Source organism: Aquarana catesbeiana, linkage group LG02 (genome assembly GCF_042186555.1).
Source record: "Aquarana catesbeiana isolate 2022-GZ linkage group LG02, ASM4218655v1, whole genome shotgun sequence".
Taxonomy (NCBI): Eukaryota; Metazoa; Chordata; class Amphibia; order Anura; family Ranidae; genus Aquarana; species Aquarana catesbeiana.
Window position 1 is genome coordinate 405,009,525 of NC_133325.1, and position 24,437 is coordinate 405,033,961.

General features: G+C 42.3%; 1 protein-coding gene across 1 annotated transcript in view; it reads right to left on the reverse strand.

Moving 5' to 3' along the window:
- The window catches only part of S100PBP (S100P binding protein), a 105,361-nt gene that overhangs the window by 46,462 nt on the left and 34,462 nt on the right, over positions 1–24,437 (reverse strand). Inside the window, exon 4 of the mRNA XM_073615346.1 lies at positions 7,135–7,238. Within this exon, the coding sequence (XP_073471447.1) occupies positions 7,135–7,238 (104 nt within the window). The remainder of the gene's footprint in view (positions 1–7,134; positions 7,239–24,437) is intronic.

A 24,437-nucleotide genomic window follows, 5' to 3' on the forward strand; every position in this document is an offset into this window, starting at 1 on the left:
TTTGAAAAGGTAAACAAGACTTTAACAGGCTAAAGTGTTATTGGAGCTTGATGAAATGGACCTACAATACATCATACAGGTTACTCTGCTCCAAGGCACTCCAGAAAAAAAATAGATACACGTAGGCACCTATTTAAAAGATATGTTTACCTTTTAAAGGAATACTAAAACAATAATACAGACCTGATAACGGGTGTGGAAATACGGGGCAATTTAGGTAACAGCGATCACAGGTCAATTGGCTTAAATCACACAAATAGGAAACATAAGGGGAATACAAAGACACTGAATTTCAAAAGAGCTAACTTCCCTAAACTACAAACCTTGCTAGAAGGCATAAATTGGGATAAAATCTAATGCCGCGTACACACGACCGGACTTTCCGGCAGAAAAGGTCAGACGGAACAATTCCCTCGGACATTCCGATCGTGTGTGGGCTTCATCTGACCTTTTTTTCCAAAAATTCCGACGGACCTAGCAATAGAACAAGTTTCAAATCTTTCCGATGGACTCAGTTCCTATCGGGAAAACTGCTCGTCTGTATGCTAGTCCGACGGACCAAGAACGACACAAGGACAGCTATTGGCTACTGGCTATTGAACTTCCTTTTTCTAGTCCCGTCGTACGTCATCACGTTCTAAATGAACAGACTTTGGTGTGATCGTGTGTAGGCAAGTCCGTTTCAGCAGAAGTCCGTCTGACTTCGGTCCGACGGAAAGACCGGTCGTGTGTACGCGGCATTAGGAACGAAGAACATGGAGGAGAGATGGGTTTGCTTTAAGAGCATATTAAATAAAGGCATTAGCCAATGCATCCCATTGGGTAATGAATTAAAGAGCGAACAAAAGTCCTGGATGGGTTAAAGCGGGGTTCCACCCAAATTTTGAACAATATCTGTATGTATTCTCTTTCTTGCCTAGATGCTGACATGCCGTTTAAAAAAATTTAAATCGCTGTAATTACCTTTTATTTTTCTATTCTTCTTTGCACTTCCTGGTTCTCCTCCCGTGGGAGTAGGCGTGTTTCTAGCCTCTCCCAGACTCCTGGGAGCTAGTCTCAGGTTTCCCAGGATGCCACTGAGCATGTGCGGGAACGAGCAGTGAATGCTGGGAGCACAGCATTCACCGCATCCAGAAAATAAATGCTTGTGGGCTTCAAATGCCCACAATGAAGATGGAAACCGCCTACAGTGAATAATATAAGTTATTCTTTCCGATGAAATCTGACACAGGCGGACATATTACACACAATATGTGAGTATGTAATGCTGAGAAGAAAAGTTTGTGAATGAACAAAAAAAAAAAAAAAACACACACACGATAGATAGGTGGACCCCCGCTTTAACTCCAATGTAAAAATGCATATAAAAGCAAAGGAGAAGGCCTTAAAAAAAAAATAAATAAAAAAAATAAAAAATAAAAAAAAAGAAGGTTGAGGGATCATCATCATCAGCATTCAGACTTTATAAAGAATGCAACAAGAAATGTAAGAGTGCAATAAGGACGGCTAAGATAGAACATGAAAGACACATAGCGGAGGAGAGCAAAAAAAATCCCAAGAAATTCTTTAAGTATGTAAACAGTAAAAAAAGGAGGACAGACCATATTGGCCCCATAAAGAATGAGGAGGGACATCTGGTTACAAAGGATGGGGAGATGGCGAAGGTATTGAATTTATTCTTCTCCTCAGTCTTCAGGAGGGAATTGAGGGGCTTCAGTAACCAAAACTGCAGTGTTTATCCTCATGACACATCATAGGAAGCACCTCGATGGTTAACAGAGGACAGAATTAAAATTAGACTTGGGAAACTTAACATTAACCACTTACGGACCGCCCGCCGTTGTTATACGGCGGCTGTTTGAAGGAGGATATCGTTGTTATGACAGCAGCTAGCTGCCATAACCCTAAAGACAAGAGGAGTTCCCCTGAGTGGACTTTTAAGGCACCCAATAGTATCTTGTGTAAAAGTGTACCGAAATATACAAAATGATATAGTAATAAACACATTTTATTTATGAATAAACAGAGTTAAAAAATTATAACGAAACCTTGATTTATCTAAGCAGTTCGTTTCTATCACCATACAAAATAAATACATGAAAAAACCTCCTCACACCCAACGCGTTTTGGGACCCCATTCTTCCCAATGGTAAAACATTTTGCGATTTGCAGAACCCCCGGAGTGGTCTACATGCTGCAATGCAGCTGTAACTGTTTTTACAGTGGAAAGACCAAACTGCAAATTTAGAGGAGGGCGTACAGGCACATCCATAGCATGCAGGTGTGCAACCCTGACCTCCCCCTAGGGCGCCATGTATCTTTACTACATGGTGGAATTTTTCCCAAAGTCCAATTTTTGATCCTTGATCGGATACATCCTAATCCTGGTGGGGGAGGGGTTGGAATAAAACCCTTCTCCAAATGGAATTAAGGTGGATTTATTTGTTGAAAGCAACCCTGCCTCCAGGTTTAAATAAAGCCATATGTTTCAAACCATTCCTTGAGGGATTCTACTCTGGCGGAATGGAAAAATAAGTTCTGCTTTTTCCTGCTATAGTCCTAGAGGGATTTTTTTTCTTTAGATTGTTCTGTATCGTTTATTTTGCTTTTTCCACCTCTCCATCAAGCACATATGTCCGGGCCTGTAAAATCTCCTTCCTGCATCCATAAACACGTGCATTTGTATCATTACCTAATATTAGCCTTTCTAGACCTGTTGTTCTTGCATCTCTAATAGTATAGAGTAAATTTCTACACCCCTACTAGTAGGCCCTCCCTTTTCTCTTTTTGGGTTGATAGATCTAATTTTCTCTGCACATTCAATGCCCCTTTGTAGATGGTTCCATGCGCCCACGTATGCACGGTCACTCCCGTGCATGCGTGGACGTATGCATCTATATTAACAATTGATGTCCTCTTCCTCTTGAGGACAATATTATTCAGATTACATTTACAGACCTCTCTGATGCCCCATTTGTCTTAAGACAGCAATCCCACCAGTACAATTACTTGGTGCTATCTTGACTACAAGCTTTTAGTGTGATTTAACGAAGCATTGTAACAACTCATCATTCAATATTAGGTAAGTGTTTTATTGTAACACCCTAAGCATGTATTTCTGTGCCTCTACTTTTCATGGTAATTCACTGACTATATATCTCAATTACACCTTAGATGAACCCCTCCTTTCCCTCCCCCCCGAAGAAGGACTAAACTATATCCCGAAACGCGTTGGTGTGAGGAGGTTTTTTCATGTATTTATTTTGTATAGTGATAGAAATGAACTGCTTAGATAAATCAATGTATCGTTATAATTTTTTAACTCTGTTTATTCATAAATAAAATTTGTTTATTACTATATAAATTTTGTATATTTCGGTACACTTTTACACAAGATACTATTAGGTGCCTTAAAAGTCCACTCAGGGGAACTCCTCGTCTTTATCTTGAATATTGGATGTGGCACTGTTCCAAACTTAGGTTTGCCTTTCATTTTCTTCTTTCCAGCTGCCATAATCCTGGTATCCCCCTCTTCAGCGGGTGGTCCACTGCAAGACAAAAGTGGTCTCTGCGGCGGATTCGCCGCAGAGATCAGTTTTATTGGTGGCTGGAGAGGGGGGCCCCCCCTCCCGCCGGTGCCCTCCGCCGCTCACCGGAGCCGTCGGCAGCGCCAAAGGCGAACGTGTCTGTTCTCCTGTCGGGTATGGAGGAGACGAGTGAGGGGAAGATGGCCCCCACACAATTGCTGGGCAGAAGCGACGTCAAAACGTCACTTCCGCCCACAGCTCCTAAAGGGCCATTTTTTTTAAATTACAATTTTTTTTTTATTGACCCCAAATCTCGTATTTAAGAGGTCCTGTCATGCTTTTTTCTATTACAAAAGTGACAATTCGCAAAAAAACCCTGTTTTTAACTTGTAAACAACAAATCTCAGAAAGAGGCTCGGTCCTTAAGTGGTTAATAAATCACCGGGACCAGATGGCTTGCACCCGAGGGTACTTAGGGAACTCAGTCAAGTAATTGTCAGACCATTGTTCCTAATTTTTACTGACAGTCTACTGACTGGAATGGTACCAGCTGATTGGAGAAAAGCCAATGTAGCACCAATATTTAAAAAGGGCCCAAATACATTCCTGGGAATTAGAGACCAGTTAGCCTAACATCAATAGTATGTAAACTCTTGGAGGGGATGATAAGGGACTATAAACAAGATTGTAATAATGAGAACGGTGTCATTAGCAGTAATCAGCATGGATTCATGAAGAATCTTCTATGAGGCGGCGAGTTGCGATCTAGATAAAGGAAGGCCTGTAGACGTGGTGTATCTGGATTTTGCAAAAGCATTTGACACAGTTCCCCATAAATGTTTACTGTACAAAATAAGTTCCGTTGGCATGGACCATAGGGTGAGTACATGGATTGAAAACTGGCTACAAGGGCGAGTTCAGAGGGTGGTGATAAATGGGGAGTACTCGGAATGGTCAGGGGTGGGAAGTGGGGTCCCCCAGGGTCCTGTGCTGGGACCAATTCTGTTTAATTTGTTCATAAACAACCTGGAGGATGGGGTAAACAGTTCAATCCCTGCATTTGTGGATGATACTAAGCTAAGCAGGGCAATAACTTCTCCGCAGGATGTGGAAACCTTGCAAAAAGATCTGAACAAATGAATGGGGTGGGCAACTACATGGCAAATGAGGTTCAATGTAGAAAAATGTAAAATAATGCATTTGGGTGGCAAAAATATGAATACAATCTATACACTGGGGGGAGAACCTCTGGGGGAATCTAGGATGGAAAAGGACCTGGAGGTCCTAGTAGATGATAGGCTCAGCAATGGCAAGCAATGCCAAGCTGCTGCTAACAAAGCAAACAGAATATTGGCATGCATTAAAAATGGGATTAATTCCAGAGATAAAAGATAATTCTCCCGCTCTACGAGACTCTGGTCTGGCCGCACCTAGAGTATGCTGTCCAGTTCTGGGCACCAGTCCTCAGGAAGTATGTACTGGAAATGGAGCGAGTACAAAGAAGGGCAACAAAGCCAATAAAGGGTCTGGAGGATATTAGTTATGAGGAAAGGTTGTGAGCACTGAACTTATTCTCTCTGGAGAAGAGAAGCTTGAGAGGCGATACGATTTCAATATACAAATACCATACTGGTGACCCCACAGTAGGGATAAAACTTTTTCATGGAAGGGAGTTTAAACAAGACTCGTGGCCACTCAGTAAAATTAGAAGTAAAAAGGTTTAACCTTAAACGATGTAGAGGGTTCTTTACTGTAAGAGCGACAAGGATGTGGAATTCCCTTCCACAGGCCGTGGTCTCAGCGGGGGGCATTGATAGTTTCAAGAAACTATTAGATAAGCACCTGAGCGACCGCAACATACAGGGGTTTACAATGTAATACTGACATATAATCACACACATAGGTTGGACTTGATGGACTTTGATGTGTCTTTTTTCGACCTTACCTACTATATGTAACTATGTAACTAAATGCATATATTTTTGCAAAAAAAAAAAAAAAAAAAAAAAAAAAAAGTGACTTTATTCCTTTTTTTCCCTGTAGGAGCCTGAAAAGCATTGCACCCATTATCAATCAAGGCTTCTGGAGACAAGTCCTGCAGCTTTCAGCCTATATCTGCATACGGGCTGTCAGTTACAAAGCTGTAGGCTTGTGAAAAAACTAAAAGGGTGCTCATCAGCACCCTTACAGTTCATTTAGAGTCACAAGCCGTCAGCTGGGGCTGTTGGTACTGGTAGCAAGTTAATTCAGAGAATAAAATATGGGTGGAACATGCTTCAAAAGGTAAACTTATCCTTTAAGCATCAAAGTGTTGGGTTAGGAACTGACTTTTTAATTTTTTGGGGGCAATCTACTGGTAATGCCAAAACAAATTGGAGCTTTTGATTCTGCCCAACTGTAAGGTCAAGCAAAACAGTTTCGGATCTATTGTACTCTGTCATGTCCAATAACCACTTGAGTTCCCTTTCCTTAAATACCCCTTAAGGCCACATTATTTTTGTTTTTTCCATTTCTGAGATATCTTGGTTCCATGCCTTTTCTCTTTCGCTGCCAGAGCCATTTTTTGAATTTTTAAGCAAACTTTTAAAAAATCATGATAGATCTTCGTACTAACACAAGCGATGGTATTGCAGTGCTCTTCCCCCCGCTGTGGTATTGTTTTCTGACAGGGGGACTGCCCTCCCACCATTGGCTGCCAGCACTGACCAGATGCTGGTTTTCCACCATGCCCATTTGACAGAAGTTGGTCGTAAGAACGGACAGATGTACACACGGGCCGAAAGTCATCCAGTTCCTGCCGAACCAACCATTTTTGGCTTAAATTTCATGTGTAGTGCAAACAAAGTTTTTTTTGGATGTAAATGCCCCCCAATGGGTTTATGTTCATTTGTGTGGGGAAAGGGGGATAGTCACAAAAAGCCAACAGTCCGCTTGTGGAGTCACGCTGTCACACTGCAGCAGTTGGCAGTTTATGTAACCCCCCGCCACCGATGTAGGGCATACAGTTATGGCAATAAAAGTGTTAATAGTTTTTTGAGACACATAGAACTTTAATTTGGTAACAGATTTGAAAAAAAAATTCCCTCAGGGTTTTATTAGGATGAAATATTATAAACAAATGCATTTTCTGGTATGCCAATGTAGTGTTTATATAATTTGTGTAACCCCAGATATTTACCCCACAATTTTACCAACAAAGTCTGGTGATTTAAAAGATATCATATTAATGTGACAATTATTTAATGTAGAGGAATGGTAACGCTCATAATAAACATTTGCTGTTTTCTTTTAAGAAAACTTTATTCATCATTTTTATTTCACTCGGGGTATCCCTGTTGGAGTGGTTGTCTCTCACTTGGTTTAAAAAAAAAAAAAAAAAAAAAAAAAAAAAAAAAAAAGCACCCCACGTGTTAGAACATCCCATCAACAAAAACTGCAATAGAAAAAGAATGAGAAAAAATATGTTTCTATCGCTTACCAAATCTAAAATAAAGAAACATTTTCACCGAAGTCTACCTTTACCTTCAGCAAGTACAACATATTTAAAACTGTTAGCCTTTATTCTCTCTTAAAATGTAACTATATATTGACAGGATAGTTTTCTTACCTTCTAAATTTTTTGCTCCCTCTGGACCCTCAAAATGCATTAAAACCTGATTACAGTAATTATCTTTATCACGTGCCAGATCACAATTAGAAAAATTAAATGACCTGAAATACATAAATCATTAGAAAATATAAGAATCAAATGAATAGTAAATGAAACACAACCTGCAGCTGGAGAGGAGTACCTGAGATATACATGCATATATTCACAAAGGTTCACAGCCACAGAGCTGGAAACTTATTGTACAACACATATTTAAGACTGGGTCATCTTATGGGCATAAGATACCAATACCCATCTACCCTGGCAGTAGACTGTACACTCTGATGGAAAGCGGTTGCAAGGTACCCATTCTAGAGATAGCACAGTCCACTGCTTCAAAGACTGAAAGCTGAGGTATGAAAGGGTTGCAAAGATTTTCTGCAAAAAAAAAAAAAAAAAAAAGCTTAGATTTCACGACATGGCTTTGGCATGCCTAATACAGTTTGCAAATGAAAAAGTTTAAGAAAAATGTACCACTGTACTTGGGCAAGAATATAGAGTTGTATCATAACTTCATGCAGACTGCACAGACACCTGTTCAGAAAAGACTTTCAGTTTAAAAAATTATTGCATCCTTGACTAGTTTACATAAAAATACTCCAGTCTACAAGCACCTAAAATACAAGGTTCACTTTTTTGTAGGGGAAAAATTGAATAGTATACATGCCTTTCCTCTGTTGCGCCTAGGTGAGTGCAGCATCCTTCTGGCAAAATGCTGGTGAAACGTAGAATATCCCAAATTATGCAGAGAAGATGCTCCCAGCACTGTGCTGCAGCATCTTCTCATGAGACTTGGTGTATTCAACCCAGGATTTGTCGTCTTTGGCACGGTGATGATGACAATACTCCCTGCACTACGGAAGTCAAGCCAGAGGGGGTGGGGGTTATTTTTTTTTTTTTAACCTTTTACCCTTTATTCACAGGTGACTTTTGTATACCTTTACACACTGTTTCAGTAAGACTGAGGGGGAAGAGAATGTTTAAAAAGCAGACATTTGATGCCTTGCAAGGTCTGCTTCAAAAGAGAACCACACAAGGTTAAATACAATGCATTATAACAAGTTCAAAAATTTTACATGGGGTGATCCATGAAAAAAAAAAAAAAAAAAAAAAAAAAAAAAAAAAACGGCCGCACGCTAGGTGGCCTCCCCTTTGAGCTGCTCGAGCATGCCCTCTGAGCACTGTGTCCATTGTTAAGGCATACATCTCCAGCACACAAAGAATCTTTGCAATAGAGTCTGAAAACATTTACGGAAGAGATCGCATTACAGCATAAAATTCAGGCATGTGAGCACTGGACACAACAGATCACAGAGAGCACAATAAAATTGGCTTTGTACCATGCAGCCGGTGTCCTTATTGTGAAACTGTACTGGGGTGGCTAGTGATTAGGAACACTGGCTGGCTGTTCTAGTGACACTGTATGCCAGTGCAGCCACTCATTGTCCCTGGTCACCAGCTGCACCAGTACAGTGTCACCATACTAACACAGCCATCCATAGTATCCCTGATTACTAGTCACCCCAGTGTCAACATACTAGTGCAGCTTGCTACAGTGTAACTGATTGCTAGCCACTCCAGTATACAGTGTCACCATACCAGTGAAGCCATTGTCCCCGATCCCTAGTCACCGCAGTGCAGTGTAACCATACCAGTGCAACCAGCCAGTGTTCCGGATCGCTGCAAAACCAATGAAAGTATCACCAGACCAGTGAAGCCAACCAATGTTCCTGATCGCTAGCCACCCCAATACAGTGTCATCATGCTAGGGCCCCTGATCTCCGTCAAACAGTTCCCGATTGCTGCCACACCAGGTCAGTGCAATGAGACACAGTGTTCCTGATCACCGCCACACCATGGCTAGTTTCACCAGACCAGTGTAAGTCAGCAACAGTGTTCTGGACCGCCACCACACCAGTCTCAGTATCACCAGACCAGTGAAAGCTAGAAAACGGTGTTCACGATTGCTGCCACACCAGTGTAAGCTAGACAACGGTGTTACTCATTGCTGCCACACAAATCTGTCTCCAGACCAGTGCAAGTCAGCAACAGTGTTCCTGATGCTGCCACACCATTGCCAAAGTCATGAGAACCAGTACAGCCATCAACGTTTTATTGCTGCCACATCAGTACAGTGTCACCAGAGCCAGCACAGCCAGCAACAGTGTTCCTCATCACCACAATAGTGCAAGGTTGCCACCTATTCTGACCTTGGTCTGGTCTGCCTCCGACCACGTTTCTGTCTGTCGCCTGAACTGACCCATCTGTATGTCCCACTCACTATGTTTCTGGGAGAAACCAGTCCCAGTTATCCTCTGTGGACAACTCCACTCCTGGGACCAGAGGAACTCGTTTATCCTTTGTTCAGCTTCCTGTACTTTCTGGCCAGTGAACATAGATATACTGTAAGTATCAGAGGTGCTCTGGGAGGACCGAAATTAAAAAGTTTCAGGTTCCACGGTGCAACAGGAAAAAACAAAACAAAAAAAAAACAGGCTGCACCACATGGTGAATGCCTTGAATCAAGCGTCAAATCAAGGTGTGCATGATTAAGGGCTGTTGAAAGAAAATCGTCAGTGCAGAAACCCGACCCTTAAATCATACTCAAGGCAAGTGTTTCCACTCCAATGGAGAAAGACCAAAACCCGACCCACCAAAAAAGTGCGAGACACTTAAGACCCGCACAAGGCGATATAAGCCTTCCAGGTGCAATGAGGATTCTTCCTAGAGCGAGACTTGCATGTCCTCAACATTGAAGAGATCACTGAACCCGACAAACCCCATCACACTCAGAACCTGCATTTCAATAGCCATGTCGTCAAACCCAGCGATGGTAAAAACAGGGCGGAAGATCGGTCCTTAGGGCAAAAGCTCCTCTTCTAGGAACAGCCACCAGGGAGTGACTTGACAAGCCGCACCATGTCAGCATACTATGGCGGATGTGGCCAATTTGGAGCAACCAGAGTGACTGGAATTCATTTGGCCACTAGCCTGCGCAGCAGACAAAAGGAGGATTTCAAGAAGAGGAAACCCATAAATAAGGCGATACCAATCCCACAGTGCCATCACAGCTGTTGCTGCATTCACCAGGGGACCCTCCCTCTTTCCATGAACCTCGGTACCTTCCTTGTGAGCGGAGATGCGAGAAGATCCACATCAAGGGACCCCCAGTGTAGGCAGAACCCATGGCTGGGTGTTGGGACCATTCTTCCTGATCTAGTGTCTGACGACGGAGGTAATCTGCCTGCCAATTCTAGATGCCCGGAGGGTACCGGTACGTGAAGCTATGCCCAGCGAAGATGCAGGAGGCCTCCAGCACTGCTATCACACTCTTCACACAACTCTGGTGATTGACACAGGCCACCTTGATGGGGTTTGTCTGATTGGATCCTGGCAGAGCATCCGTGGGGAAGGTCCATCCCACGATCCAGACACAGCATGGAGCCCCAGGACATTATTAGGCAACCGAGCCTCCTCCAGTAACCCTGAGCCAATCTGGACCCTAGAACCATCCCCAGCCAAACTGGCACCAGATGAGGCTACCAACCAGTGGAGGGGGAGTAGGAATTCCCAGCCTGTAGGAAGGGAGATCGAGCAACCAGAGAAGAAAGGCCCTGACTGACCGGCCCAGAGGAATCTGAGTGACCAGTGATGTGGGAGATTTATCCCATTTTTACAGAATTTTCCTCTGCAGGACCCTCATATGGAACTGCGTTTACAGAACCACTTTGAATGTGGACATCATAAGACTCAGGAGCTGCATGCAAGACCACAGGGAAGACCTTCTACGGAACAGGAGCAGTGGAACTGCAGTCTGAAGGTTTAGGCCTTGTCCATCAGGAACACCTTGGCCTGCCCTGATTGAGGATCATACCCAGATACAGTGCCTTGAAAAAGTATTTATACCCCTTGACATTTTCCACGTTACAACCAAAGACGTAATTATATTTTATTGGCATTTTATGTGATAGACAAAACACAAAGTGGCACAGAATTGTGAAGTGGAAAGAAAACGATAAATGGTTTTTAAACTTTTTTTTACAAATAAATATCTGAAAAAGTGTGGCGTGCATTTGTATTCAGCCCAACTGATTCAATACTTTGTAGAACCACCTTTCGCTGCAATTACAGCTGCAAGACTTTTTATCGATGTCTCTACCAGCTTTGCACATCTAGAGTGACATTTTTGCCCATTCTTGTTTGAAAAATAGCTCAAGCTCTGTCAGATTGGGTGGAGAGTGTCTGTGAACAGCAATTTTCAAGTCTTGCCAGAGATTTTCAATTGGATTTAGGTCTAGACTTTGACTGGGCCATTCTAAACACATGAATATGCTTTGATCTAAACCATTCCATTTTAGCTCTGGCTGTATGTTTAGGGTCATTGTCCTGCTGGAAGGTTAATTTCTGCCCCAGTCTCAAGTCTTTTGCGGACTCCAACTGGTTTTCTTCTAAGATTGCCCTGTATTTGGCTCCATCCATCTTCCCATCAGCTCTGACCAGCTTCCCTGTCCCTGCTAAAGAAAAGCATCCCCACAAGATGATGCTGTCGCCACGATGTTTCACGGTGGGGGTGGTATGTTCAGGGTGATGTGCAGTGTTAGTTTTCTGCCATGCATAGCATTTTGCTTTTAGGCCAAAAAGTTAAATTTTGGTCTCATCTGACCAGAGCACATTCTTCCACATATTTGCTGTGTCCCCCTCGACTTCTTATAGCTTTCTTTCAACAATGGCTTTCTTGCCACTCTTCCATAAAGGCATGACTAATGCCACGTACACACGGGTGGACTTTTCGGCAACAAAGGTCCGACAGTCTTTCCGATGGACTTTCAACGGACTTTCTAATGAACGGACTTGCCTACACACGATCACACCAAAGTCTGATGGATTTGCACGTAGCCAATAGCTGCCCTAGCGTTGGATTTCGTCCGTCGAAATAGAGACGAGCGGATTTTTCGACTGGACTCGAGTCCGTCGGACAAATTTGAAACAGGTTCCAAATCTAAAGTCCGTCAGATTTTCGACCGAAAAAGTCAGCTGGAGCCCTCATACGATCGAATTGTCCACCGGATTCGGTCCGTTGGACCAGTCCGGTCAAAAAGTCTGCTTGTGTGTACGCGGCATAATAGTTGTCCTGTGGACAGATTCTCTTACCCGATCTGTGGATCTCTGCAGAGTTACCATGGGCCTCTTGGCTGCTTCTCTGATTAATGCTCTCCTTGCCTGGCCTTTCAGTTTAGGTGGATGGCCATGTCTTGGTAGGTTTGCAGTTCCATACTCTTTCCATTTTTGGATTATGGATTGAACAGAGCTCCGGGAGATGTTCAAAGCTTGGGATATTTTTTTTTTTTATAACCTAACCCTGCTTTAAACCTCTTCACGAGTTTATCCCTGACTGGTCTAGTGTGTTCCCTAACAAACCTCTGAGGGCTTCACAGAACAGATTTATTTATACTGGGATAAAATTACACACAGGTGGGCTCTATTTACTAATTAGGTGACTTCTGAAGGCGGTTGGTTCCACTAGATTTTAGTTAGGGGCATCAGAGTAAAGGGGACTGAATACAAATGCACGCCACCCTTTTCAGATATTTGTAAAAAAAAAAATTGAAAACCATTTATCATTTTCCTTCCACTTCACAATTATGCGCCACTTTGTGTTGGTCCATTACATAAAATCACAATAAAATACATGTACATTTTTGGTTGCAACATGACAAAATGTGGAAAGTTTCAAGGGGTATGAATACTTTTTCAAGTCACTGTATACATAAAATTAAAAACCCCATGCTGAACTTCACCTAAGTGACTCACCTGAGTTGAATACACACTTTACTTGGATACTATCTATGGAGGTTGTCACACAGGATGGACATCAAGTATGTCTGCTTTTGTTCAACTTTATTACAGGATGGACTGCTAAGACTAATACCCCGTACACACGGTCAGACTTTGTTCGGACATTCCGACAACAAAATCCTAGGATTTTTTCCGACGGATGTTGGCACAAACTTGTCTTGCATGCACACGATCACACAAAGTTGTCAGAAAATCCAATCGTTCTAAACGCGGTGACGTAAAACACGTACGTCGGGACTATAAACGGGGCAGTGGCCAATAGCTTTCATCTCTTTATTTATCCTGAGCATGCGTGGCACTTTGTCCGTTGGATTTGTGTACACACGATCGGAAATTCCGACAACGGATTTTGTTGTCGGAAAATTTTATAGCCTGCTCTCAAACTTTGTGTGTCGGAAAATCTGATGGAAAATGTGTGATGGAGCCTACACACAGTCGGAATTTCTGACAAGGTCCTATCACACATTTTCCGTCGGAAAATCCGACCGTGTGTACGGGGCATAATAGTTTACACAAGATAGATAAGAAAGTTTTTGCTTTCAGTTCAGCTCACAGGAGTGACAAGGACACTGCATTTCTAGAAAGATCAGCGGGTGTCTTGTGTAGTTCCTAAAAAAATAAAAAACAATGCAACCACCACATGTAAGGACTGGTAAGCGGCATTGTAATACAATTTTTGAATTACCGCTAAAATCCTTTTCTTGGAGTATAGTACAAGACACAAGATCTTAAGCTTACCATACACTAGTCGAGTTGAGTTTTGTTAACCACTTGACCACTGGGCACTTAAACCCCCTTCCTAACCAGACCAATTTTCAGCTTTTGGTGCTCTCACATTTTGAATGACAATTACTCAGTCATGCAACACTGTACCCATATGAAATTTTTGTCCTTTTTTTCACACAAATAGAGCTTTATTTTGGTGGTATTTAATCACCACTGGGTTCTTTATTTTTTGCGCTATAAAAGAAAAAAGACCGAAAATTCTGTAAAAAAATAAATTTTTCTTAATTTCTGTTATAAAATGTTGCAAATTAGTAATTTTTCTTCATATATTTTGGCCAAAATTTATACCGCTACATATCTTTGGTAAAAATAACCCAAATCGGTGGATATTATTTGGTCTTTGTGAAAGTTATAGCGTCCACAAGCTATGGTGCGAATATCTGAAAATTGATCACACCTGAAGTACTGACGGCCTATCTAATTTCTTGAGACCCTAACATGCCAGAAAAGTACAAATACCCCCCAAATGACCCCTTTTTGGAAAGAAGACATTCCAAGGTATTTAGAAAGATGCATGGTGAGTTTTTTGAAGTTGTCATTTTTTCCCACAATTCTTTGCAAATCAAGTTTTTTTTTTTTTACTTTTTTTTTTTCACAAAATTGTCATATTAGCAGGTTATTTCTTACACTCCACATATGCATACCACAAATTGCACCCCAAAACACATTCTGCTATTACTCCCGAGTACGACGATACCACATGTGTGAGACTTTTACACAGCGTGGCCACATACAGAGGCCCAACATGCAGGGGAGCACCTTCAGGCATTCTGGAGTGCCCAGGCCAATTCTGACATTTCTCTCCTACATGTAAAAATCATCATTTATTAGCTAGAAAATTACATAGAACCCCAAAACATTATATATGTTTTTTTTAGCAAAGACCCTAGAGAATACAATGGCGGTCGTTGCAACTTTTTATCTCACACGGTATTTGCGCAGCAATTTTTTTAACGCTTTTTTTTAGAAAAAAAAACTGTTTTGTGCTTTACAAAAACCAAAACAGTAAATTTAGCCCAATGTTTTTGCATAATGTGAAAGATGAAGTTATGCCGAGTAAATAGATACCCAACATGTCACCTTTCAAAATTGCACGCGCTTGTGGAATGGCGCCAAACTTTGCTACTCAAAAATCCCCATAGGCGACGCTTTAAAATTTTTTACTGGTTACATGTTTTGAGTTACAGAGGAGGTCTAGGGCCAAAATTTTTGCGCTCGCTCTACCGATCGCAGTGATACCTCACATGTGTGGTTTGAACACCGTTTTCATATGTGGGCGGGACTTACATATGCGTTCGCTTCTGCATGCAAGCACACAGGGACAGAGGTGCTTTAAAATTTTTTTTTTTTTTTTTTTTATTGTTCATTTTACTTTATTTATTTTTGTTTGATGCTTTTTTACAAAAAAAAAAAATTTTGACCACTTTTATTCCTATTACAAGGAATGTAAACATCCCTTGTAATTGGAATATGGCATGACAGGTCCTCTTTACAATGAGATATGGGGTCAATAAGACCCCACATCTCACCTCTAGGCTGGGAAGCCTGAAATAAAAAAAAAAAAAAAAAAAACGATCCTGGCTTCGATCGTAGCGGTGAGTCGGTAGAAGCAGCGGAGTGCGGCGGGAGGGGGGACATCCCCTCTCGCCTCCCGTAAGAACGATCAAGCAGTGGAACAGCCGCTATGATCATTCTTATGGTGTAGGGAATCGCCGGCTGAAAAAGCTGATATCTGAATGATGCCTGTAGCTGCAGGCTTTATTCAGATATCCCCGCACAAAGTCAAGGACGTTGTATGACAGTCGGCGGGCGGGAAGTGGTTAAAACGTATTTTTTTTTTTTTAACACAAAGTTGTCCATTTATACAATATTTCTAACACATAGCATGTACATACCAAAAATGACACCCCAAAATAGATTCTCCTGCTCCTCCTGAGTACGGCGATACCACATGTGTGAGACTTCCACAGCCTGGCCACATACAGAGGCCGAGTACAGCCGAGCGTGGCTCAGCATGGCAGGGTATGGCTGGGTATGGCGGGGTATTGCAGAGTATGGCGGGTATTGCAGAGTATGGGGGGTATTGCAGAGTACGACGGGGTATTGCAGAGTACGACGGGGTATTGCAGAGTATTGCGGGGTATTGCGGAGTATTGCGGGGTATTGCAGTGTACTGCAGGGTATTGCAGAGTACTGCGGGGTATTGCAGAGTACTGCGGGGTATTGCAGAGTACTGCGGGGTATTGCAGAGTATTGCAGAGTATTGCGGGGTATTGCAGAGTACTGCGGGGTATTGCAGAGTACTGCGGGGTATTGCAGAGTACTGCGGGGTATTGCAGAGTATTGCAGAGTACTGTGGGGTATTGCAGAGTATTGCGGGGTATTGCAGAGTATTGCAGAGTACTGTGGGGTATTGCAGAGTATTGCGGGGTATTGCAGAGTATTGCAGAGTATTGTGGGGTATTGCAGAGTACTGTGGGGTATTGCAGAGTATTGTGGGGTATTGCAGAGTATTGTGGGGTATTGCAGAGTATTGTGGGGTATTGCAGAGTATTGTGGGGGTATTGCAGAGTAATATTGGGGTATTGCAGAGTAAGGTGGGGCATAGCAGAGTATTGCAGAGTAGTGGGGATGGCTGAGCATGGATGGATGGATGGTTGGATGTCTCTGTGCAGCGCTGTGGGCACTACACAACCAGCCCACAGCGCTGCAGCCATCCATCCATCTCCCTCTCCTCCACAGTGTACCGATCGGTACACAGGAGGGGAGGAGAGGAACCGGCGTCATCAGACGCCGCCGGTCTGTTTACATGTGATCGCGCCGTCATTTGACGGCGCGATCACATGGTAAATGGCCGCGATTAGCGGCCATTTACCGGGATCCGTGATGCGCCGGGTCCTGAGGACCCGGCGGTCACGGATGTGTTCGGGTGCGCGCCCCAGGGGGCGCGCGAGAGGGGAATTCTGAGAGGACGTCATATGACGTCCTCCCAGAGTTAAGCAACCGCCCTGCAGCCGTCATTCGGCTATGGGCCGGTTGTTAAGTGGTTAAGAAATGTGCTTTAAGAACATTCGTTCAATTTCCAACCATTAGTGGGATTAAATCAATGATGGTTTTCGACCACAGTGATGAAAAAAATTTAAAGGAGGAGAAGGATGGAAGTTTTTTTTTTCTCAAATGAATGAATTTCAACTAGAGAATGTTGTTTTCATTTGCAAAAATCCATTCACTCTAAAATCAAATGGCTAAAGTAAACATTTTTTGAAGCTTCGAATTACATTGATCATGTCAATATTACCAGATTTCCCGAAAATAAGCCCAGGTCTTATATTAATTTTGGCAACAAAAGACACGGGCTTATTTTTGGGGTAGGTCTTACCATGTAATGTGTAATGTAATTGTGCCAAATACCTTCGTTACAGCGCGGCTATGCGCTTCTGTGACCCGCCGGAGCTCTCTTCCCCGCAATTATATTACAGAAACACACACATTGTACATTATATACTACTGTAAGGGCTCTTTCACACGGGACGGATCCATGATGATCTGCCCCGTGAACATCCGCTGAGCAGGAAGATAACAGGTCTGTCTCTGCACACTGTGCAGCGACGGACCTGTCAGAGCGCTGCTCTCCCCTATGGGGGATCGCATGACGACGGACCGTAGAGTCCGTCGTCACCCGATCCGATAACGCATGGAAAAGTAGGTTTTTTCCTCCGCTACACTTTTTCAGATTGGTCGGATGTCAGCGGACATGTCACCGCTGACATTCGACGCTCCATAGAGATCTATAGAGGGTCCGTTCAGGTCCGCCTAAAAAACTGACAGGCGGACCTGAACGAATCGTTCGTCTGAAAGAGGCCTAATAGAGTGGATTATAGGATTTTACAAGCATTTTAAACTTGGGCTTATTTTCTGAGTAGGGCTTATATTGCAGCACTCCTGGAAAATAGTGCTAGGTCTTATTTTCGGGAAAACACGGTAAATGTACCAACAAGAGTTTATGTATGTATGTTCATATGAATATTCATATTAAAAGTGATTGCAAAGGCTTGTTTTTTTTTTCTATAAAAATAATATTTTGCACAGAGCAGCACAGAGCTCCTCTTCTCGGGTCCCTCTTCTGTGATCATGGCCCCTCCCTCCTGTTCAGTGCCCCCACAGCAAGCAGCTTGCTATGGGGGAACCAGAGCCGAGTCACAGCTCCCTGTGTCCATTCAGACACGGAGCACTGACCCGGCCCCGTCCCCTCTCCCCTGATTGGCTAGCTGACTTTGACAGCAGCGGGAGCCAATTGCACTGCTGCTGTGTCTCAGCGGATCAGGAAAGAGAATCTTTAATGGCTGAGACACTTGTGGACATCGCTGGACAGAGAGGGACCTTAGGTAAGTGTTGGGGGGGCTGCTGCACACAGAAGGCCTTTTATCTTAATGCATATAATGCAATAAGGTAAAAAAAACTTCTGCCTTTACAACCCCTTTAAGGTTTGTTTGAAAATCTAATAATGTATGGCCAGAATTGGTATTAATTATGGATTATACAGTCAGGTGATTGGACACTGGCAAAAAAGCTACTGGGACATCCCCTATACAACTACTCACACTGCCAACTAGTCTCAGTTTTGTAGCAAGCAATAGAGAGATAAAGAACAGATCCAAAAAAGGATTTACTGGTAAATCAAAAGCCCAGTTTTCTTAAAATCATGCATTACAGAACACAGGATCTTAACCACTTCAATACAGGACATTTATACACCCTTCCTGTCCAGACCAATATTTAGCTTTCAGTGCTCTCACACTTTGAATGCCAATTACTCAGTCATGCAACACTGTACCCAAACAAAATTTTTATCATTTTTTTCATACAAATAGAGCTTTCTTTTGGTGATATTTAACCACTTAATAACCGGCCCATAGCGGAATGGCGGCTACAGGGCGGTTGCATAACTCTGGGAGGGCGTACAGTGACGTCTTCCCAGAATCCGGCGCGCACCCGAGAACATCCGTGGGCCTGGCGCATCAAGGATCACTTGATGATCGACCTCTGATCGTGGCCGTTTACCACGTGATTGCACGTGATCGCTCTGTCAATGTCATGACGCCGGTTCCTCTCTCCCCTCTGTGTACCGATCTGTATAGTGTGAGAGGGGAGGGATCAGATGGCATCAGCGCTGTGGGCTGGATCTGTAGTGCCCACAGCACTGCTCTGTGACAATTGCAGTCACATCCAGCCATCCATGCTCAGCCATCCCTCCATACTCTGCAATACCCTGCAATGCCCCGCCTTCCCACCGCCCTCTGGTGCTTCTACCGACTCACCGCTACGATCGAAGCCAGGATCGTTTTTTTTTTTTTTAATCTCAGGCTTCCCAGCCTAGAGGCGAGCTGTGGGGTCTTTTTTACCCCATATCTCACTGTAAAGAGGACCCGTCATGCCATATTCCTATTACAAGGGATGTTTGCATTCCTTGTAATAGGAAAAAAAGTGATCAAAAATATTTTTTGGGGAAAAAAGTGGCAAACTAAAATAAAGTAAAATGAACAATAAAAAAAAATAAAAAAATTTTAAAGCGCCCCTGTCCCCGTGTGCTCGCATGCAGAAGCGAACGCATTCGTAAGTCCTGCCCACATATGAAAATGGTGTTCAAACCACACGTGAGGTATTGCTGCGAACGTTAGAGCGAGAGCAATAATTTTGGCCCTAGACCTCCTCTAACTCAAAACATGTAACCAGTAAAAATTTTTATAGCGTCGCCTATGGGGATTTTTAAGTAGCGAAGTTTGGCGCTATTCCACGAGCGTGTGCAATTTTGAAGGGTGACATGTTAGGTATCTATTTACTTGGCGTAACTTCATCTTTCACATTATGTAAAAACATTGGGCTAACTTTACTATTTTGTTTTAAAGCACAAAACTGTTTTTTTTTTAAAAAAAAAAACGTGTTCGAAAAATTGCTGCGCAAATAGCGTGCAAGATAAAAAGTTGCAACGACCGCCATTGTATTCTCTAGGGTCTTTGCTAAAAAAACATATATAATGTTTTGGGGTTCTATGTAATTTTCTAGCACATAAATGATGATTTTTACACGTAGGAGAGAAATGTCAGAATTGGTCTGGGTGCTCCAGAACGCCTGAAGGTGCTCCCTGCATGTTGGGCCCTGGTATGTGGCCACGCTGTGTAAAAGTCTCACACATGTGGTATCGCCATATTCGGGAGTAATAGCAGAACGTGTTTTGGGGTGTAATTTGTGGTATGCATATGCTGTGTGTGAGAAATAAGCTGCTAATATGACAATTTTGTGAGAAAAAAAAAAAATCTTGATTTTGCAAAGAATTGTGGGAAAAAATGACAACTTCAAAAAACTTACCATGCATCTTTCTAAATACCTTGGAATGTCTTCTTTCCAAAAAGGGGTCATTTGAGGGGTATTTGTACTTTTCTGGTATGTTAGGGTCTCAAGAAATTAGATAGGCCGTCAGTACTTCAGGTGTGATCAATTTTCAGAGATTGGCACCTTAGCTTAGCTTAACTTTCACAAAGACCAAATAATTTACACCAATTTGTACTTATTTTTACCAAAGATATGTAGCAGTATAAATTTTGGCGAAAATTTATGAAAAAAAAATTACTAATTTGCTAAACTTTATAACAGAAACAAAGAAAAATTCATTTTTTTTTTTTTTTAACAGACTTTTCAGTCTTTTTTCTTTTATAGCGCAAAAAATAAAAAACCCAGCGGTGATTAAATACCACCAAAAGAAAGAACTATTTGTGTGGAAAAAAGGACAAAAATTTCATATGGGTACAGTATTGTATGTCATTCAAAATGTGAGAGCACCGAAAGCTGAAAATTGGTCTGGTTACGAAGGGGGTTTAAGTGCCCAGTGGTCAAGTGGTTAATCACCACTGGGTTTTTTATTTTTGTGACATAAGTGAAAAAAAAAAAAGAGCGAAAATTTGGGAAAAAAAAAACCTTTTTTAGTTTCTATGATAACATTTTGCAAATAAGTCATTTTTGTTCATAAATTTGAGCCAAAATGTATATTGCTACATCTCTTTGGTAAAAATAACCCAAATTCGTGGATATTATTTAGTCTCTGTGAAAGATATAGTCTACAAGCTATGGTGCAAATCATTGAAAATTGATCACACCTGATGCACTGACGGCCAGTGTTAATGTTGGCAGCAAATTTCATACACTGTTTCAATTTCGAAAGAATTTTCTTTCGAAAATTGTATCTAAGAATTTTCGTACGAATTTCGCACCATTAGTGGGCTGCAGCAACGGCAGATGTTCGTGCGGCAATCAAATTTGAGGAATTGGACATGTTGGAAAATTTTTGAGAAACAAACAATTTTCAAATTAATGATGGGAGAATGGTGCGAGAAATGTAATAAGAAAAGAAAATTTACGGAGAGAAAAGAATATTCCCGGCCACGAGAATTCTTTTCTGTAGCAACACGAGGTGAAATTGAAGGCTTGGTTAGCCGAATTTCGAAAATCAATGGTGGCGCCATCGGATCACAAAAAAAAAAAAAAAAAACGAACTTTGATTTTGAAAAGAAAATTTTTTCGAAATTCGATCAAGTATGGCCTGCTTTAGTCTTAGGACTAAAATGGCATTTTAGTTTTAGTCCCAATTTAGTCTTCTGCAATTGTTTTAGACGTATTTAGTCTCCAGGATATTTTAGTGGACTAAAATTAATTTAGTCGACTAAAACCCATTTTAGACATCTAAAATCTAATGTGTGTAGTTAAAATGTAATGCATTTTTTAAGCATTTCTCTACAATTTCCAAACTCATTATATACTGCTGGAGTGAAAAATCGAATATGTTATTATTTATGGTATTAAGATATGAACATGCAATGCAGACCAGTGTAAATTTTTCATCAAATTTCAATTTAGTTTTGGTCTAATGCCCTATACACACGATCGGCCATTGATCAGACATTCCGACAACAAAATCCATCGGATTTTTTCCGACGGATGTTGGCTCAAAATTGTCTTGCATACACATGGTCGCACAAAGTAAAACACGTACGTCAGGACTATAAAACGGGGCAGTAGCCAATAGCTTTCGTCTCTTAATTTATTCTGAGCATGCGTGGCATTTTGTGCGTCGGATTTGTCTACACAAATCGGAATTTAAAGGATCGGATTTTGTTGTCGGAAAATTTTATATCCTGCTCTCAAACTTTGTGTGTCGGAAATTCGGACGGAAAAAGTCTGATGGAGCCCACACACGATCGGAATTTCCGACAACATCCAACTTTCTCCGTCGGAAAATCCGACCGTGTGTACAGGGCATTAGTCTTTTGATTAAAATGGCATTTTAGTTTTAGTCCCATTTTAGTCTTTTGACTAAAATTCCATTTTAGTTTTAGTCATATTTTAGTCATCTCAATCGTTTTAGTTGTATTTTAGTCGACTAAAATGTATTAGTCGGTTTTAGTTGATGAAATTAACACTGCTGATGGCCTATTTCATTTCTTGAGGCCCTGAAATGTCAGGAAAGTACAAATACCCCCCAATGACCCATTTTTGAAAAGTAGACAGTCAAAAGGTAAGAGGGATGGTAAGTTTTTTTAAGTTGTAATTTTTTCCTACAATTCTTGGGAAAATTAAGATTTTTTTTTTTTTTTTTTTTTTTTACAAAATTGTCATAATAAGTTATTTCTCACACACAGCATATGCATACTTTCAATTACACCCCAAAATACATTCTGCTACTCCTCCCGAGTATGGCGATACCACATGTATGTGACTTTTACACAGCCTGGCCACACAGAGAGGTCCAACATGCAGGGAGCACCATCAGGGGTTCCAGGAGCATAAAATTACACCTCTAATTTCCTAAAGACCTATTACATTTGTGAAGACCTTGGAGCACCAGGACAATGGAATTACCCACAAAATTACCCCATTTTGGAAAGCAAACATCCCAAAGTCTATTCTATGAGGTATAACAAGTCTTTTGAACAGTTCATTTTTTTTACACAAGTCTTCAGAAAACGTGGAAAGAAAATAAGAAGAAAACTAAAAAACGTATTTTTTTTTTTTTCCTACACAAAATGGTCGGTTTAATAGATATTTCTAACTCAAAGCATGTATATAGCAAAAATGACACCCCAAAACACATTCTGCTACTTCTCCTGAGTATGGCGATACCACATGTGTGAGACAGCCTGGCCACATACAGAGGCCCAACATGCAGGGAGCACCGTCAGGCGTTCTTGGAGCATAAATTACACCTCTAATTTCCTAACAACCCATTATACTTTTGAAGGCCCTGGAGCACCAGGACAATGGAATTACCCACAAAATGACCCCATCGTATATTCTATGAGGCATGGGCTGGAGACAGGTGCTCGGGTACTCTTAGGGGCTACAGATAGGTACTCGGGTGCTCTGATACTCAGATGGGCGGCGACAGGTACTCGGGTGGACTGCGACAGGTGCTCAGGTACTCGTGTACTCAAATGGACTGCGACAGGTACTCTGATGGGTGGTGACAGGTTCCCTTTATTAGTGGGAGGCAATCTGTGTGGTTGGTGTACACTGTAAGCGGTAACGAGATGTTACCGCAATCTCCTCACACAACGACCGGTGTGTGAGAAGGAGAACCCAGTAACATCTCTTTACCGTGGTTTGTTCACATTCTGTGAACGGCTATGATAGGACACAGCCGGTCACGTGGTAAAAAGCCAATTTCACTGGCTCTTTACTGCGATTGAGGTTGGCCTGTGTCAGGGTGACAAGCCTCGTCCCTGATCGCCGCTCTGCGCACTCCCTAGGGGCGTGCATGAGCGCCGTGCACGTGGGCAGTACATGTGACCGGCTGTGATTGGACACAGCCGCTCACATGGTAAAGAGCCATTTTTACTGGCTCTTTACACGGATCTGGGATGGGCTGTGTCTGAGGGACATGTCTCATCCCCGATCGCCATGCTGCGGGCCCCCAGGACCGGTGAGAAGCCGAGGATGTCATATGACGCCCGCCCAGGATGGGAGATCCCATCTGCAGACGTCATATGACTATAGTCCGGTATTGAAGTGGTTAAAGTGGGAGTAAACATGCATGAATTTTACTTATAGGTAAGCCTATATTAAGGCTTACCTATAGGTAAAGAGCAGCCCTGTGCCATAAACGGCGGCTCCCACGCGCATGCGCCGGAGTGACGTGATTGCTGCTCCGGGCCACTCACACAGCCGGAGTCTGCGAACCCGAAAGGAAGACCGGGTGAAGATGAAATCGCCTTCAGCGGTGACAGTGCGCTGCTGGAGGACATCATTCTAAGTTTCACATACTGTGCTAGTATGTGATGCATACTAGCACATTATGGCTTTACTTTGCAGGTTTAAAAAAAAAAAAAAAAAAAAAAAAGCAAGCTGGCGGTTTACTACCACTTTAAGCTGGCCATACACTAATCAAAATTCAGCCAGTTCAGCGGGGACCAGGCAATTTTCCATTAATGCGTAGCTGTATCTGCGCAACAGAAGTCGATTGTTTGATTGACTTCTGTTGAAGGGACATGCTGGAAAACTTCTCGATAAGCAGATGCAGCTGCTGATCAGTATATTCTGACCTGGCAGGGTATGCCTTCATCCACCTCTTT